Source organism: Stomoxys calcitrans, chromosome 4 (genome assembly GCF_963082655.1).
Source record: "Stomoxys calcitrans chromosome 4, idStoCalc2.1, whole genome shotgun sequence".
NCBI lineage: Eukaryota > Metazoa > Arthropoda > Insecta > Diptera > Muscidae > Stomoxys > Stomoxys calcitrans.
In genome coordinates this window covers 90,668,242-90,688,611 of record NC_081555.1, presented here as the reverse complement: position 1 = coordinate 90,688,611, position 20,370 = coordinate 90,668,242, and the positions used below count along the sequence as shown (strand labels likewise).

Genomic DNA, 20,370 nt, shown 5'->3' with positions numbered 1-20,370 from the left:
TCTAGAAGCTCTTGGTAGGGGCCAATTCTGGTATTAGTTTTTATTACCTATCTATTACCAGTCTAGAACAGTGGGCCATTATGTTACATTCAAATATAACTTTTGGGGCGAAATTTCTCCGATCTGAAATATAATTTGAATATGGGGACTTCTGATTCTAATAGCTCTTGGTAGGGGCTAATTCTGGTATTAGTTTGTATCACCTATCCATGACGAGTTCATTGTAATGCCGTTTCAAAAATAGTTCATATAGGTCTTCAAAAAATATTTTTGGCATAGAGTTTTGAGGGTTTGGTTATTATTAAGCATTTTATAATTGTAGATAAATTCTTTAGCAAGTGATTTTAGAAAACATTAGGTGAGAAAATGCTAAAAATTAGTTTTTTTATTTAAAATATAAAAGAAAATTAGTTAACAACGCTCTGTTTATCACTTAACATAGGTCTGTTAAAATGTCAGGTTTGTGTCTTGACTAAGTTATATTCAAAATTTTCTTCACGGACATAATGAAAACGAGCCAAAGAACCAAAACTTTGAAATAAAGATGCTATATTTAAATTTAATTTTCAATCTACTAACGGATATGACCATCCGTTTCAAATTTTGATCGTTGATAGATTCTTATTTTACTTCATAGATGACTGTTAATTTCTTATTTTTCTGAAAAATAATTATTTTTTAGCTAAACCTAAAAAGAAAATAAACATTTAAAGACGATCCTATTTGTAAGGCTGTTTTGCGTCTTTAACTACGGTTCACTGTTGTCTTGTCTCAAGGTCAATTTCCTAACATTCAACGATATTTTGACCGTCACTGTAGATTTTTGTCTTCAATAACAATCCCAATGTTTGGGATTTATTAACCTACCATTTAAAATAATAAATACTTAATATGAATGAAAATAATTTTCATCAAAAGGAATGTTTGCTTAGAGAGTTATAAAATTAATCATCTCTAAATGAAGTTTGCTAATCTTTAGCTCGAATCTTAAAATTAAGGACAAGAATTTCTCCAGTGTATGTTTTTGGTACACTATGGAAACCTAAACTGGCTACTCGGCTCGATATTTGGTAAATGGGGTCGTTTAGTTGCAAAAACTGAACAATTTGAAAATATGGCACATTTTATTTATTTCCTGTCTGAATTTTTCCAAACAAACGCTTTTATAGATTTTTCCAATTTAGTGCTCAATCGTTTTGCTAACTGTTGGCTCTTTGAGCAATTTAAGCTTCGGCGCATATATTTTTAAACTCCTTGGCCACATATGCCGCAGCTGGATATATTCTCTGCAGTACATTGCCCACATGACTGTCGTATTTTTCCACATAATCCACACTGTTGCCTATAATGTCAATGACTTTTTCAATATCATTCAATGTTACGCAATTGCGTAGGCTAATGATGGTATCCAAGGCTTTAGTGTAATCGGTAATATATTTAGGAACTTCTACCACAACGGGTGTGGGACACACATATGAGGCATCCATGCAACTGGGCTCCAGCGCCAACATATTTCGCACAGATGTCTTTATGGCTGTATCTAGTTTTTCCGTTTCGTATTCATGGGTCTCAGCGAAATCGGGTTTGTCTCTGACATCAACTTCAATACCTTCTTCAACTTTAAACAGTTTATGAAGGGATAGGTTATCACAACTTTTGGCCAAGCAGAGCATAACGCGACGTTGTGTGTCTAGGGCATCAATAAAATCATTTACCACAGCAAGATCATGGTTATCGTCATTAGCCAGTGTCAAATTGGCAGCGAATGCCAGCAGAAGAGCTAAATTTTTGAAAAAGTAAAAATTTATTAGTTTTTCAAAGGGTTTATTATATGACTCTTACCACTTAAAAGCAATGTGGCGTTATGTTTGAACATTTTGTGTCCGTATACTTATGGAATTGTCTCAATCTTTTGGGATTTATATATGCAATGTTTTTAGAAAATGTGGCCATATTTATATAATTTTTTAACATACAAAGTACGTTAAGTGTACTATGTTGGTTTTTTATGGTTTATTTATTTGCAATCAGCATAAATATTTACCCGGATACAAATATCATGTATCAACAATAGAAAAGTAAGACAAATATAAAAAAATCTATAAATAAAAAAAATGGGAATTTTTTATGAAAATGTTTTTTTTAAGACACTTAAACCGAAGCGCCATGGTGTAACCATATGGGAAAGCAAAGGGTTCGCGTTTTTTTTAAATTTTGTTAAATCGAATATGTTGGACTCTTGAGAAAAACGTTTAGACTACTCTTTGCAAGAATACAGACTCTGTGTCTCCCATTCAGAGGTAGTTGAGTAGTTTAAATCCTAAAATCCCACTTAAGGTCCCTGCCATCATAAGGACCTTAAGTGCCCCCAACGAGGCCTTTCAATGGTGAAGATTTATTTGCAGAGCCCGGAGCATAGTCAGGGTTCAGAATTGCTACCACTGTTGCGTTAGCCTGTCTTCTGAGTCCGCCTCACAAAATTCGTTCGATCCTGTCATGTTGAGTTCCCTTACACATCCAGGCGCAGTTGAGAAAGCATTGAAATCACTCTACCTCAGGACACTGGACACTTGCGGTGTGGAGGATTCCTTCTTAGATGCTTCACTTGCTGCTGCCGTCGAAGTGCTTTTCGAGTTCTGTCCTTCCCGGACAGCGCACACCTTGCATTCAATCCAACCGTATGACTCACCCACTCAGGGCTTGTCGGGTGCCTTTTTAACGCCTTCCTCTACTATTCTGATCGTGGCAGAAGGATTTTGAATCACCTGCAATCCGTCAGAGTGTAGAGATGTGAGAGATATGGTCTCTAGTTTCTCGGACAAGTGTTTACTCTGCGGAATCGTCTCCCAGTTCTATACACCTTCCGCTTTATTTTGTTGAAACCGTAGTGTACAACTTTTTCAGACTTTTTGAGGTGTGTGACCGGAGACACCTTATGTTAAGCACGAATATTCTATGTCTCATATCGTACCCTAATCCAATCTACCAAACTTTCATCCCATGCGGTGTGAACGATTCCTCCTTAGATGCTCCACTAGCTGCTGCTGTCGAAGTTCTTTTCGAGTTCTGTCCTTCCCGGACAGCGCACACCTTGCATTCAATCCAACCATATGACCCACTCGCACGGCTTGTCGGGTGCCTTTCAACGCCTTCCTCTCCTATTCTGATCGTGGAAGGAGGATTTTCAATCTCCAGCAATCTATCAGAGTGTAGGGATATGAGAGATATGGTCTATAGTTCCTCGCATAAGTTTTTACTCTGCGGAGTCGTTTTCCCGATCTTCCAACCCTACCCCTTCTATACACATGCCGGTTCATTTCCGTAGTATACAACTTTTTTAGACTTTTTGGCTTTGGTCGCGATTGAATATCGGCCACTCTGATGTGCTAGTGGCCGAGAGGAAATTCCGAGACATCATTAACGCAGCAACCGCTCGCTTTATACCAGCCGGTCGAATACCCCAATTCGACCGGCCCAATTTCCCAGCGCAAGCAGTGGTACTCTCAGATGAGCGTGATGGGATTCGTGCTTTGGACCCCGCTAACCCCAGAATCAGCGAGCTGAATCTGGAAATAAACACGGGAGTCAACGAACATAAGCGGAATTTGTGGCTGGAACACTTGGAGCAATGTAACTTAGGCACCCACCGGTAGGCATTCTGTGTTCTACTGTTAAGGCACTCTCGAACCCCGGTAGACGGGATGACAGGACCTCAGTCACTTTTGGCGAAATAACCGTGACTGATCTGAAGAGATGCGCCAGGTTGTTCAACCGTCAATTTATTGTGCATCCCGAGAGAGACAGGGCAAAGAGGAGAGCCATTCGCCGTATTCAACGAACATAAGCGGAATTTGTGGTTGGAACACTTGTAGCAATGTAACTTAGGCACCCACCGGTAGGCATTCTGTGTTCTACTGTTAAGGCACTCTCGAACCCCGGTAGACGGGATGACAGGACCTCAGTCACTTTTGGCGAAATAACCGTGACTGATCTGAAGAGATGCGCCAGGTTGTTCAACTGTCAATTTATTGTGCATCCCGAGAGAGACAGGGCAAGGGGGAGAGCCATTCGGTCTCCGAGCCAATGAACAGCCATCACAATTTATCGTGGGCGAAGTTACGAATGTCATCCGTGGCGCCAAATCATCTAAGGCGTTGGGCCCCGACGGAATCTCTACATTGATGCTGAGAAATCTGGATTCGAAAAGTTGAGTACCTTACAACCTGTCTTTGAACGCTTTTATAGTTCCCAATGTCTGGAAAATGGTCAGAGTGATCCCGCTACTGAAGCCTGGAAAAGACCCAAGTTGGGGGGAGTCGTACAGACCGATCGCCCTTCTCTCACCAGTGGCAAAGACGCTTGGGGCATTACTCCTCCAGAGCCTCGTAGGAGAATTTCCATTCGCCAAGCATCAACATGGATTTCGAAGACTGCACAGCACAACAACAGCTTTACATGCCATCACCGCACATATTTGCCGTGGCTTAAATCAGCCCAGGCCATGTGATAGCGCGGTCCTCGTGGCACTGGACCTATCGAAAGCATTCGACACGGTCAGCCATGCCAAATTATTTGAGGACATCGCCAACACGTCCCCCCAGCCAGGCCTGAGACAATGGGTCGCGAATTATCTGTGTGGTCGCCAGTCATTTGTGGAATTTAGGTGTGGAAGAAGTCGAAGCACCGTAGAGTGAAACAGGGAGTTCCTCAAGGTGGTGTGATACCTCAGGCACTGTTTAACCTCTACCTGTCCTCCATTCCACCCCCTCCAGAGATAGAGATCGTATCATATGGCATAGAGATCGTATCATATGCGGACGATTGTACGATCATGGCATCAGGCCCCCCAACCTTTGATGACATCTGCGATTGGTTGAACGTTTACCTCAACGAACTTGCCTCACATTTCGCTGCAAGAAATCTGAAGACATCCGCCACCAAGTCTTCAGCCACATTGTTCACTACAAATACGCGTGAGGTGAATATTGAGCTGACTGTGATGGTCGATGGAGGAATGATTCCGACCATCAAATGACCCAAAATACTTGGCGTCACATTTGACAGCTCTTACACATTCTCCCCACATGCCACAGCAATCTGCGATAAAATCAAAATTAGAAACAAGGTCCTCAAGTCACTTGCTGGCTGCACTTGGGGTGCAGACAAAGAAACCTTGTTGACCATATACAAAGCAATTGGTCGGTCTGTGGTAAGTTATACAGCACCAGTGTGGTCTCGTCAACTTTGTGACACGCTGTGGAATAATATTCAGATCTGTCAGAATGCCGCCGTCCGAACTGGACGGGCTGTCTCCTCAGTTCTCATGTGGACCACCTCCATCAGGAGACAAAGATCCTACCAGTGCGAAGACATAATTACATGCTGTCTAAGCAATATCTTTTGGGCTGTTATCGCAGAGACAATCCAAATTATCATCTTGCGGATAGATATTCACCGCCCTTAAGCCTTAAGGTAGATCTACATGATCTAGAGCGTAAGGTTCAGTGCTACAAGAGAGAACCTCTAGATCAAGCGGTAAATCAAGCAGGTCTAAACAACATTCATGCAGACACGGTAGCAGATGCGGTAATTGGCTACCAGGTGAATGTACGTCACCTGTTTAACTCCCTGGTCAGACCCACTCGACTCAGACCCAGATTCCTGTGGACGCACCCCATTTTAGTCGCAGAGTTCCTGGGTCTTGACACTCAACAGAATCAAGCAGACGGAAGAGAGAACACAACAAGCAAGAGCGTGCCGGGCCGAATCTTATATACCCTCCACATAGATCGCATCTGTCGAGTTCTTTGCGTAGTATCTCTTTTTAGGCAAACAAAGAATAATGAATATGGACGGAGGAAGAGGAGCTATATCAAATTATAGTCCGATCCGGGGCTCAAGAAGTAAAATCGGGAGATCGGTTTGTATGGGAGCTGTGTCAAGCTATAGATCGATTCAGACCATATTGCACACGAATGTTGAAGGTCATGGGAGAAGCCGTTGTACAAAATTTGTGCCAAATATGATGAGAATTGCGCCCTCTAGAGGCTGAAGAAGTCAAGGTTTATATGGCAGCTATATCAGGGTATGCACCGATTTGGACTTCGCCTAAATGTTGGAAGTGATATCAAAACACCACGTGCAAAATTACAGCCAAATCGGATAGGAATTGCGCCTTCTTAAAGCTCAAGAAGTCAAGACCCAAGATCGGTTTATATAGCAGCTACATCAGGTTATGGACCGATTTGAACCATACTTAGTATATTTTTTGGAAGTTATATCAAAACATTATGTGCAAAATTTCAGTCAAATCGGACGAGAATTGCGCCCTCTAGATGCTCAAAAAGTCAAGACCGAAGATTGGTTTATATGACAGCTATATCAAAACATGGACCGATTTGGCCCATTTACAATCCCAATCCCGACCTACACCAAAAAGAAGCAATTGTGCAAAATTTCAAGCGGCTAGGCCTACTTCTTCAAAAGTTAGCGTGCTTTCGACAGACGGACGGACGGACGGACATGCCTTTTTCGACTTTAAGTATCACGACGATCAAGAATATATATAATTTATGGGGTCCTAGACGCATATTTCGAGGTGTTACAAACAGAATGACGAAATTATTATACCCTCATTCTATGGTGGAGGGTATAATAAACTGCTACAACAACAACAAGGAATATCTTCCTTCATGATTAAATCTAGTGATGCGTCTGGCCAAATCTCATCAACGCGACAAAACATTTCTATTCAGTATAATCCCACCACAGGATGGGGGTATACTAATCTAGTCATTTCGTTTGTAACACCTCGAAATAGTAAAATATACTCTTAATCGTCTCGACATTCTGAGTCCATATAGCCATGTCACTCCGTCCGTCTGTCGAAATAACGATAGCGGTCGAACGCGTAAAGCTAGCCGCCTGAAATTGGATTGGGGATTGCAAATGGTTCATATCGGTTTAGTTTTAGATATAGCTCCGATATAAACCGATCTCCCGATTTGTCTTCTTGAGCCCCTGGAAGCCTCAATTTTCATCCAATTAGCCTGAAAATGTTCACATAGTGTTCTGTTATGACTTCCCACAGCCGTGTCAAGTACAGTCAAAATCGGTCTATAACCAGCTATAGCTCCCATATTTTAGCAGAATCCATGATGGTGGATTTCAAAGATTCGGCCCGGCCGAATAAAGCATGCATTTTACTAGTTTTCATTATTTTTATAACCACCACCATAGGATAGGGAGTATATTCATTTAGTCATTCCGTATGCAACACATCGAAACATCAATTTCCGACCCTACAAAGTATAGATATTTCGGATCGCCGCAAAATTCTAAGACGATTTAACGATCTCCGTGGGTCTGTCCTTCTACCCTTCTGTCCGTCCGGATAGTTGCTATATAGACCAATCTGCCGGTAAAGGGTTTAATGCCCATAAATGCTTTATTTATTACCCAATTTCACTGAAATTTGAAACAGTGAGTTACTTTAAGCCTCCCGAAATCCGACCCAAATAGGGTTTAGATCGGACTATATGTAGAAATAGCTGCCATATAGACCGATATGCCGATAAAGGGTCTGAAGCCCACAAAAGCTTTATTTATTACCCGATTACGCTGAAATTTGAAACAGTGAGTTAAACCTGCCGACATTCGACCAAAATGTGGTTTAGATCGCACCATGTTTGGATATAGCTCCCATAGACCCATGTATTTATTTTAGATATAGCTGTCATATAGACCGATATGCCTATGAAAGGTCTGAAGCTCATAAAAGCTTTATTTATTACCCGATTTCATTGAAATTTGAAACAGTAAGTTTTTTGAAGCTTCCCGACATCCGACCATATATAATGCAGATCAGACTATATAGATATTACTGTCGTATAGACCGATCTTCCAATTCAAGGTTCTAATCCCATAAAAAGCAGATTCATTTTCTGAAAATATTACTTGTAAAGGGTGATTTTTTTGAGGTTAGGATTTTCATGCATTAGTATTTGACAGATCACGTGGGATTTCAGACATGGTGTCAAAGAGAAAGATGCTCAGTATGCTTTGACATTTCATCATGAATAGACTTACTAACGAGCAACGCTTGCAAATCATTGAATTTTATTACCAAAATCAGTGTTCGGTTCGAAATGTGTTCATTCACCGTAACGTTGCGTCCAACAGCATCTTTGAAAAAATACGGTCCAATGATTCCACCAGCGTACAAACCACACCAAACAGTGCATTTTTCGGGATGCATGGGCAGTTCTTGAACGGCTTCTGGTTGCTCTTCACTCCAAATGCGGCAATTTTGCTTATTTACGTAGCCATTCAACCAGAAATGAGCCTCATCGCTGAACAAAATTTGTCAAAATTTGAACACATTTCGAACCGAACACTGATTTTGGTAATAATATTCAATGATTTGCAAGCGTTGCTCGTTAATAAGTCTATTCATGATGAAATGTCAAAGCATACTGAGCATCTTTCTCTTTGACACCATGTCTGAAATCCCACGTGATCTGTCAAATACTAATGCATGAAAATCCTAACCTCAAAAAAATCACCCTTTAAATGAGTTCTCGGGACCTGATATGATCGAGACCAGCCCCTATTAAGATATAATTAGGGATATAGTAGTGGAGTTATAATAAAATAGGATGATCACTATATCCTTGTTTAATTTGGTCCAGATTTTGTTATTGGTGCCATATAGACCGTTATCTCGATTTAAAATCTTGGTTTTGGCTTTTATTATCCGATTTCGTTGAAATTTGACGCAGTGACTGATATTAGGCTTTTCGACATCTGTGTCCTATATGGTTCCGATCGGTTTATATTTCGATAAAGCTGTCAAAAAGACCAATATTATGTTCTACAAAATTGAACAATGACTTACATTTATTAGACCGCCTAATATCCGTGCCGAATTTGAGTGCATAAGTAGAGATAGGCGATGGGCAAATACCCAAAATGTATTTACCCGGTAAATTGGGTAAATACTCGAGTATTTACCCATTTATACCCAAAGGCTGGGTATTTATAATTTTGCATATATCTTGGGTATAAATACATTTTTCAAAATTTTTTTATGATTTCGTATTCTTTGTATATAAACCTGAACTTCTGGATCTCATAAGGTCGGATATTAGTAGTATATAGCCGCTATATAGACCGATCTCCATACTTAAAGTTTTGAGGCAATAAATTGGTAATTTTTCTTCCGATTTCGATGAAAATTCATTTCTGTGAAGGTCGGTTTAGATCGGACTATATTTAGACCGACCACACGATCTCCCGATATAGGGTTTTGAGACCATAAAAGATCCATTTATTACCCGAATGCGAGGAAACTTGGCACAGTGTGTTCTGGTAGACAGCTACCCATTCCTGTCAAATGTGGTACAGATCGGACCATATTTGGATATAGCTGCCATATACAATATACCGTTTCCCCGATATTGTTTAATGAGCCTATAAAAGAAGCATTTTGCATCCTTTTTCGATGAACACAGCGAGTTCCGGTACCTCACTAAACCTTTTTGTTAAATATCGTCTAGATCGGACCATATTTACCGATCTCTCGATATTGTGTAATCTTATATATAAAATTCTATTTGTGTTTGTTTGTCGGTTTGCTCCGAATAGGCTCAAAGACGGCTGAACCGATTACCTTGAAATTTTCACAGATTGTGTAGTTTGGTCTGGAGGGAAACATAGGTTATATAATTTACCCTTACCCCAAAAGTATTACTCATCAAAAATAAAAGTGGACCGATCGGGACAATATGGGATTCAAATGAAAGGTATTCAAGAGTAGAGTACGAATTTCATAATAAAAGTTGGGTCCAAGTACCTGGAGGGCCGCCCCAGCCCCAAAATCCCTTAGGTTTATTTGACGATCATGACAATATGGGACTCAAATGAAAGGTATTCGGGAGTGGATTACGAATATGGTCAGGAAATAGGAATAGGGTTTATAATTTATTGATAACGGATAACGGGCGGACCCTTCACCATTACCCCAAAAACACCACCCAACATCAAAAGTGGACCGATAAAGACAATATGGGTATCAAATGAAAAGTATGCGGGAGTAGATAACGAATTTGTCATACAAATTCTTGTCGACCAATAGGGGGTCACCCCACCCCCACAAAAACGCCCAAAATAGGCACATTAGCCAATCACGGATAAATGAGACTCGATTTGTTTGTTCCGTATAGATTGAAAAACGGCAGAACTGATTTTCTCAAAATTTTCGCATATTGTTTAGGTGGGTCTGGAAGGAAACATTGGCTATATAATTTGTCGGTATCGGAAGGGGGACGGACCCTCCCCTTTATGACCAGAACACAACCCAAAATCAAAAGTGGACCGATCGGGACAATATAGGTATCAAGAGAAAGGTATTGGAGAGTAGAATACGAGTATGGTATTAAAATTTGAGTCCAAGTACCTATCGGGGTCACCCCAACCCCGAAACTTCATCAAACCGACATATTGGACGTTCATTTCAATATGGGGCTCAAATGAAAGATATTTGGGAGTAGATTTCGAATCTGGGATACAAAATCAGATCGAAGTATAGGGGGTCAAAGCCACCCCTCAAAAACTCCATTAGACCCATTATGACTTGGCTGAACCGATTTTCTTAAAATTTTCATAGATTGTGTACGTTTGTCTGGAAGGAAACATTGACTATATCATTTTTAGATATCGGGTGGAGGCAGACCCTTACCCCAAAAACGCCACCCATATCCGAAAGTGGTGCGATGGGCACAATAAAGGTATCAAATGAAAGGTATTGGAGACCAAAAAACGAATATGGTAAATATGAAAATTTGGGTCCAAGTACCCAGCGGGCCCCCCAACCCTAAAACTCCTCTAAACAGATATATTCGAAGTTCAAGTAAATATGGGACTCAATTGAAAAATCTTAGGCAGTAGATTCCAAATATGGCATAAAACATAAATTCCAAGTAATGGAAGGTCGCCCACCCCTTAATACCCCCAAATGGGCATATTGGCCCTCCATGGCTATATGGGACACAAATGAAAGGTATTTGAGAGTAGAAAACGAATTTGATATCCAATTTTGACAAGACAAGGTTTTTGGGGTACGCCCCAAAGACCCCCTAAACTGAACTCCATTTCCGTTGGGAATAAAGAAAGAATTTGATATCTATTTTTAGTGCCGGTGGCCACCCCAGCCCCAAAACACCCTCCAAACGGTTCATATTTGCCGGCCATGGCAATATGGGGCTCAAATTAAAGGGATTTGAAAGGGCAGCACGAATTTGATGTCCACATTTGAGTCGAAATGTCTGAGGTGCCATCCCTCCCCCAAAAAAGAGCATTATCCTAGAGAAGAACATTACCACCAAGAATCGAAAAGGGGCAAATTCCAACATCAATGACAGCTTTCCGATTCAAGTTTAAACTCAATGATAAGGGACCTTTTTTTATAGCCGAATCCCATACGGCGTCCCGCAGTGCAACAGCTCTTTGGGGAAAATTTTTTTAAATGACCATGCATGGCATTGTACCTCGCAAATGTCGCCAACATTAAGAGGAGATAAACACCGCTTTGTCCGATGTTCTCGCCAGGATTCCAACGCGTTGAGCGTCATAGGCTACAATGGCACGAATTTGACATCCGCATTCAGGGCGAAATATCCTTACCCTAAAAAGATATTAGAGAGTTAAAGAAGGCGCAGCGGAGCGGGCCCGGTTCGGCTAGTGAGCCTATAAAAGGAGCATTTTTCTTCCTATTTCGATGAAATTTGGCACTACGAGCTCCGGTACCCCTCTAAACCATATTTGGATATAGCTGCCATATAGACCGATCTGTCGAAATATAGTATTCATCCCAATTGAAATTTGAAACAGTGAGTTTTGATAGACCTCTACAACTGTTTGTTGAATATCATCCAGATCGAAACATATTTGGATATAGCTGTCAATTTTCTATATCGAGAGATCTTCAATAACTTTGGGCCAATATGGAATAAACATACATTTTCTCACAAATATACAAATCAGGGAACGGACAAAATTTTGCCGGAAAGAGAGAGTTCCGGCCACTCCGTTCCCTTTCACGCTCCCACTTAGCTCCACAATTTATTAATATTTTTTATGAATAGCTATATCTATAGGAGTAAAGAGGGCACTGCGGAGCGTGTCTGGGTGAACTAGTTGTTATTAGCTCGAAGCTAATATTTCGTCAGTGTTTGTACAAATATTTAATTATCTACCATCTGGTGGTATGTTTACTCTTAAAGTAAAGTGTTAAAGTAATATTGAGGTTTAACCTGAAAGCAATCGGTTAATGAATTTTGTTTCGAGTTACCCACTGACTTGTCCGTGCCTTTTTGGTCAGTATCTATACTTTATGGGGTCGCAGATCAATATTTGTGGTGTTACAAATGGAATACCTAGATTGGCATACACCACATCCTATGAAGGTGGGTATACAAACTACGCTCAAAAGATCATCCGGAATAGTATATAATCCATGGGGACTTGCCCCTATTAGCCTTTTTGCCAGTTTGGAATTGAGCCGGATCGCAGATTAAAAAAATTGAAAAGTTCAGTTCGAATTTGACATCAACAGTGATGAGAGCAAATTGCCGCTTGCCGCTTGAAGAAAGGTTAACAAATATGCAATGAAAATTTTGTTCTCATTTCTAAAAAAAAGTGGAGCGGGCAGGGTTAATCTCCTTGCCTATTCATTTCAACCAACTGAATACACAAATGTGTTGATGAAATAATTAGAGTATTGCATCATATGCTGTTCACCATAGAATGGAGGTATACTGACTTTGTCATTCCGTTTATAACACCAAGAAATATAGGTCCAGAACTCTATACAGTACATTGTTATACATGTATCTATTGGCCAAATTGGTTCATATTTAGATAGAGTCTCTTAGATTTTATTTTATTTTGTGCCTGTAGAGGTTGCAATATTTATACCATTTGGCTGAAATTTTGCAGAATGAATTCTGCAATGATCTCCAATACCTTTATCAACCTACGATATGGACCAATGTCCCTCTTTACACTTTTTTTCTAAAGCAAGCTAAAAGTAACAGCTGATAACTGACAGAAGAAAGAATGCAATTACAGAGTCACAAGCTGTGAAAAAATTTGTCAACGCAGACTATATGAAAAATCCGCAATTACTTTTTGGGCAACCCAATATAACAAAAAATCCATTTTTGTTATGGCCTTCCGTTGTAATCTTTAAGTTTCTACCAGTAAAGAGCAACAGCTCAAGATTTAAACAAATCGAATCCTTGGTGGTGGGTATATAAGGTTCGGCCCAGCCAAACATAATCCTTTTTATACCCTCCACCATAAGATGGGGGGTATACTAATTTCGTCATTCTGTTTGTAACTACTCGAAATATTCGTCTGAGACCCCATAAAGTATATATATTCTTGATCGTCGTGAAATTTTATGTCGATCTAGCCATGTCCGTCCGTCTGTCCGTCCGTCCGTCCGTCCGTCCGTCCGTCCGTCCGTCCGTCCGTCCGTCCGTCCGTCCGTCCGTCCGTCTGTCTGTCGAAAGCACGCTAACTTCCGAAGGAGTAAAGCTAGGCGCTTGAAATTTTGCACAAATACTTCTTATTAGTGTAGGTCGGTTGGTATTGTAAATGGGCCATCTCGGTCCATGTTTTGATATAGCTGCCATATAAACCGATCTTGGGTCTTGACTTCTTGAGCCTCTAGAGTGCGCAATTCTTATCCGATTGGAATGAAATTTTGCACGACGTGTTTTGTTATGACATCCAACAACTGTGCCAAGTATGGTTGAAATCGGTCCATAACCTGATATAGCTGCCATATAAACCGATCTTGGATCTTGACTTCTTGAGCCTCTAGAGGGCGCAATTCTAATCCGATTGGGATGAAATTTTGCACCAAGTGTTTTGTTATGACATCCAACAACTGTGCCAAGTATGGTTGAAATCGGTACATAACCTGATATAGCTGCCATATAAACCGATCTTGGGTCTTGACTTCTTGAGCCTCTAGAGTGCGCAATTCTCATCCGATTGGGATGAAATTTTGCACGACGTGTTTTGTTATTATATCCAACAACTGTGCCAAGTACGGTTCAAATCGGTCCATAACCTGATATAGCTGCCATATAAATCGATCTTGGGTCTTGACTTCTTAAGCCTCTAGAGTGCGCAATTCTCATCCGATTGGGATGAAATTTTGCACGACGTGTTTTGTTATGATATCCAACAACTGTGCCAAGTATGGTTCAAATCGTTCCATAACCTGATATAGCTGCCATATAAACCGATCTTGGGTCTTGACTTCTTGAGCCTCTAGAGGGCGCAATTCCTATCCGATTTGAATGAGTTTTGGCACGTAGTATTCTGTTATGATGTACAACAACTGTGCCAAATATGGTTCAAATCGGTCTATAACCTGATATAGCTGCCATATAAACCGATCTGGGATCTTGACTTCTTGAGCCTCTAGAGGTCGCAATTGTTATCCGATTTGCCTGAAATTTTGTACGACGGATTCTTTCATGACCATCAACATACGTGTTTATTATGGTCTGAATCGGTCCATAGCCGAATACAGCTCCCATATAAATCGATCTCTCTATTTTACTTCTTGAGCCCACAAAGGGCGCAATTCTTATTCGAATTGGCTGACATTTTACACAGGTCTCCAACATATAATTTAATTGTGGTCCAAACCGGACCATATCTTTATATCGCTCTAATAGCAGAGCAAATCTTTTCTTATATCCTTTTTTTGCCTAAGAAGAGATGCCGGGAAAGGAACTCGACATATGCGATCCATGGTGGAGGGTATATAAGATTCGGCCCGGCCGAACTTAGCACGCTTTTACTTGTTCATTGTTTATCACAGTTCTTATTTGGTATTGGTTATTGGTTATAAAGAAAGAGGCCACTTGATTAAACAAATGTTTGCTAATATTTTGAAAGAAATTGCTATAAATTGCATCGAGTATCGAAGAAGACATGCTAGTTTACGGGAGCCACATTGAACCCCAATAAAATGTCTAAATGCCATCTTCATTTGATATTCGGAGGTAAGATTTTGTTAACATAAATCAAACTTTTAGCTACTTGATACGTATATCATTTTTTCAGTCATACTACTGCAACTTTCTATAAATCTGATACAGGCTAATGACACTAATTATGATCTTAGCATGGTGCATGATTTCATTGAAGCCATAGCCAAACAACGCCGTGTAATACTGTGTATGGTCCAAAGTTGTGATGCACTAGCCCTGGAAAAAATATATCAAATTGAGGAGGCTGTTGAACGAGAACTTAAACAACAACCCACTTTCTCTGAGACCCATGAATTTGAATCGCTAAAATTGGATAAGGCTATAAATAGGGCTGTAGACACAATGCTAGCTCTCGAACCCAATTGCAAGGATGTCACCTATGTCTGTCCCACTCAAGCACAAATCCCAAAATATATCAACGAATATACTTCAGGATTGGCGGATATAATCACAAATAGCAAGTGCATCAATAGCGGGAATATTAAAGATGCCGTTGACATTTTGGGCAAGAGTGTAGAATATGTCGAACAATATCATAATCATTCGGGCAATTTTATGCAAAGAGTTCATCCCGCTGCCGTTTATGTGGCCAATGAGTTTGCCAAATTGTGTGATAGAATCTAAAATGGAGCGCCATATTAAACCTAACATTGCTGCGTTCAAGGGTTTCTCATTCGGTGTCCCTTTTTTGATATTTAAGCAATATGAAATTTTTTAGTACCATAGTCATATATATTGGGTTGCCCAAAAAGTAGTTGCGGATTTTTTAAAAGAAAGTAAATGCATTTTTAATAAAACTTAGAATGAACTTTAATCAAATATACTATTTTTACACTTTTTTTCTAAAGCACGCTAAAAGTAACAGCTGATAACTGACAGAAGAAAGAATGCAATTGCAGAGTCACAAGCTGTGAAAAAATTTGTCAACGCCGACTATATGAAAAATCCGCAATTACTTTTTGGGCAACCCAATATGCACATCGCTACACCATAAAATGGATTTTTGAAAATGGATTTTTCTATAAGCATTTTTAAGCTGGTGATCAAAACATTCAGGGCTACGGATTTCGTGTTTTAGTTTTTCACACTATTTTTATACCCTCCACCATAGGATGAGGGTATATTCATTTAGTCATTACGTTTGCAACACATCGAAAAATCAATTTCCGACCCTACAAAGTATGTATATTTCGGATCGTCGTAAAATTCTAAGGCGATTTAACGATGTCCGTGTAACTGGCCGTCTATCCGTCTGTCTGTCCGTCTGTTATAACCACTCTACAGCCTTCAAAAATTGAGATATTAAGCTGAAATTTGGTACAGATGCGTCTTTTTGATGCACGCTGGTTAAGTCTTGAACGGGCCAAATCGGACCATATTTGGATATAGCTGCTATATAGACCAATTTTCCGATAAAGAGTCTAAAAATGCTTTATTTTCCATCCGATGTCGCTGAGATTTGAAACAGTAAGTGGTTTTAGGCCACCCGCTATCCGACCCAAATATGATAAAGTTCGGACTGTATTTAGATATAGCTGTCATATAGACCGATGTGCCGATTAAGGGTCTGAAGCTCATAAAAGCTTTATTTATTACCCGATTTTGTTGAAATTTGAAATACAAAATTCAACAGTGACTTATATTTAAGTCATAATTATCAGACATGAACCAACTTAGGGGAGTGGTATTGAAAACAATTAATGATTTTGTAAGTAGCACGGAATTCCTTACTTAAAATTTTCTTTTTAGAGGTTACTTTATTGTTTGTAGAGCGCACAGCAAGCCGATTACTGGCTTAGGTGTATGTCCATAGTGGCATGGGGCGGATTAATATCTGCACCCTCTTTTCAACCTTCTCACGATCTGGATCCCCCATAGGATTTCCCCGTCCTACCGATCGTTTCGCTGTTCCACAATGTTGCATACGCATTAGACGCCCACGCCCTTAACTCGGACTGCGTCGACCCGAAAGGCTTCGGCTTTCTCCGCCAAATTGTCTGCCCTTTCATTTCCGCTTACACCGTAATGGCCCGGCACCCAAACGATGCGGGTTTAGCCGTCATCAGAGAAGGCCTTTATCTCCTTCTTACACTCTTCATACTCGACGTCCTCGCGTAAGCACCACACCGCTTAACACATTCCGTGAACACCAGACTCTCCGACTGGAGGACCGTGTTATGGTCTGGCAGTTTAAAACAGATATCAGTTCCTGGGTTCTCAATGTAAACCCCCAGGCTCACTCTGTCCTCTAGCTTTGATCCATCCGTGTAACATGATCTTCCAGATGATAATACTAGGATTCCGTTAATCCAAGACTATGCCTCTGGCAGCAGTCGACTTCAAGTTTCATCTCAGGTATCCGATCGGAAACCTCTTCCCTTCCATCCAGGTTTTCTATAGTCGCCTCGATTATACTGCGATGGTATAAGCTGCTCCCATCCTCAATCCATTCTCCCATCGCCTTAAGTCTCATAGCCGCAGTGGCTGCCTCACACTTAATTTGTATGTCAATGGGTCGGATATCTAGAATAGTCTTCAGTGCCCTAGTGGACATGGTCCTCATCGCTCCGCCTATGCCAAGACAACATGTTCTCTGAACCTGTTGTATGGTCCTTATGTTGAACTTTTTCTCCACAGAAGTCCATCAAACTACTGAGGCGTAAGTAAGTAATGGTCTAATCACGCTCCTGTAGAGAAAGTGGACTATACTCGGATTCAGGCCCCATTTCGAGCCTACGACCCGTCTACATATTGCCCAACATCTGTAAGCCTTCTCAGTACGCTCCTGAATGTGACACTTCCAATTCAGTTTCCTGTCCAAGATCACACCTAAGTATTTGACCTTGTCATATATGGAAATCGTCTTATTGAGGAAACGTGGTGCGTTAAATTGGTCCACCTTCGTCTTCCTCGTGAACCGACATATTTCAGTCTTCTCTGGGTTAACATTGAAACCTCTGGGTCTAGCCCAATGAAAGACCCATACGCCATATGCAAGACCCTTTCGGCCCTTCTGCATATCCCGTTCGGATTATTACCTTTTTAAAGTATTATAACATCATCTGCGTAGCAGACGGGTTCAAATCCCTCCTCAGTCAGTATCCGTAATAGGTCATTTATGGTGGTCACCCATAGGAGTGGCGATAAAATAACCCCCTGTGATGTGCCTGAGCCACTTTCTCCCTGTTCCTTAGCATATGGTTTATTCAGTCTTTAAAGACCGGATCCACCCGGTACTGGTCTAAGGATTGGATCAATGTGTCGCTCCGCTTAAAGCCCCCTCGATGTCAATGCATACCGCCAGTGTGTACGTTTTGGCATCGAAGGATTCTTCTATTTTATGCACAACCTCGTGCAGGGCAGTCTCCATCTAGTGGCTCAAGAAGTCAAGATTCAAGATCGGTTCATATGGCATATATATCAAAACATGAACCGCAAGATTTCGAGCGTCTAGCGGTACTTAAGTGAGCGTGGTTTGTACGAACGTAAATTGAAATCGTTATTAAAAATGTAAAAAGTAAAAGCCTGTCAAGTTCGGCCAGGTTGTTGGTTGGTATGAAAATTACTTGTCTCGGTTTTTGTTTGGTTCCCTAGGATTTACAAATATATATATACCCACCACCATAGAATGAAGGTATACTAATCTAGTCATTCCGTTTGTAACACCTTGACATATTCATCTAAGACCTCATAAAGTAAGCCATGTCCGTCCGTCCGTCTATCGAAATCACGATGGATATCGAACGTGTAAAGCTTGTTACTTGAAATTTTGCACAGATACTTAGCATTGGCATATACTCCGAAAGCCTGGCAGGAGCGAAGGGTGGTGTTTATATCCAAGCCCGAAGGCCTACAGACCCATAAGCTTTACGACCTTTCTACTCAAAACCATAGAACGTATTGTGGACACCATGATAAAGAGTAGGACATCCAGCAAACTGCTCAAATACAAACAGCATGCCTATGTCAAGGGAAGGTCGGCGGAGACTGCCCTGCACGAGGTTGTGCATAAAATAAAAGAATCCTTCGATGCCAAAACGTACACACTGGCGGTATGCATTGACATCGAGGGGGCTTTTAACAATGTGCGGAGCGACACACTGATCCAATCCTTAGACCAGTACCGGGTGGACCCGGTCCTTAGAGACTGGATAAACCATATGCTAAGGAACAGGGAGAAAGTGGCACACGGCACGCCACACGGGGTCATTTTATCGCCACTCCTATGGGTGACCATAATGACCATAAATGACCTATTACGGATGCTGACTGAGGAGGGATTTGAACCCGTCTGCTACGCAGACGATGTTATAATACTTCTAAAAGGTAAGGATCCGAATGGGCTATGCAGAAGGGCCGAAAGGGTCTTGCATATGGCGTATGACTGAACTAGACCCAGAGGTCTCAATGTTAACCCAGAGAAGACTGAAATATGCCAGTTCACGAGAAAGACGAATGTGGGCCAATTCAACGCACCACGTTTCCTCAATAAGACGATTTCGATATCTGACAAGGTGAAATACTTAGGTGTGATCTTGGACAGGAAACTGAATTGGAAGTATCACATTCAGGAGCGTATGAGAAGGCTTACAGATGTTGGGCACTATATAGACGGGCCGTGGGCTCGAAATGGGGCCTGAATCCTAGGATAGTCCACTGGCTCTACAGGAGCGTGATTAGACCAATACTTACTTAGTATTGCCATCTGGAAGATCATGTTACACGGATGGATCAAAGCTAGAGGACAGAGTGGGCCTGGGGGTTTGCATTGAGAACCCAGGGACTGAGATCTGCTTTAGACTGCCTGACCATAAAACGGTCCTGCAGGCGGATATCCGGGCGATCACGGAATGCGTTAAGTGGTGTGGTGCTAACGCGAGGACGTCGAGTGTGAACATCTGTGAAAATTGCCATAAGGGCAATAACAACCAGGACGGTAAGGTCACGAACAGTCTTGCAGTGTAAGAAGGTGATTAACGCCTTCACTGAGGATGGGAAAATCCACAACGTTTGGGTGCCGGCCCATAACGGAGTGAGGGGAAATGAAAGGGCAGACGATTTGGCGGTGAAGGCCAGAGGACTGCCGTCAATAAACTTGGTTAACCCGAAGCCTTGCGGGATGGGTCATATGCCCATTTCGAGAGTTTTTAGGTGGTGGGGTGACCCCCTACACTTCGATCTGATTTTGTATGCCAGATTCGTAATCTACTCCCGAATACTTTCATTTAAGCCCCATATTGATATGGACGACCAATTTGTCTGTTTTTAGACATTTTAGGGCGACTTGGACCCAATT

At 41.2% G+C, this 20,370-nt stretch overlaps 2 protein-coding genes across 4 annotated transcripts in view; one reads left to right on the top strand and one right to left on the bottom strand.

Annotated features, from left to right (window-relative positions):
• LOC106082891 (uncharacterized) overlaps positions 1-20,370 on the bottom strand; it is a 259,372-nt gene that overhangs the window by 192,617 nt on the left and 46,385 nt on the right. The gene's annotated exons all lie outside the window — the stretch shown is intronic.
• LOC131996746 (uncharacterized) lies at positions 15,053-15,845 on the top strand. The gene is made up of 2 exons (XM_059366607.1): positions 15,053-15,086; positions 15,148-15,845. The coding sequence occupies exons 1-2, from the start codon at positions 15,053-15,055 to the stop codon at positions 15,696-15,698; spliced, it is 585 nt and encodes a 194-aa protein (XP_059222590.1). The 3' UTR covers positions 15,699-15,845.

Coding starts and splice junctions, on each gene's coding strand:
- LOC131996746 (XM_059366607.1), top strand. CDS start 15,053: ATGTCTAAATGCCATCTTCATTTGATATTCGGAG. Junction 15,087..15,147: donor TCTTCATTTGATATTCGGAG/GTAAGATTTTGT, acceptor TCATTTTTTCAG/TCATACTACTGCAACTTTCT.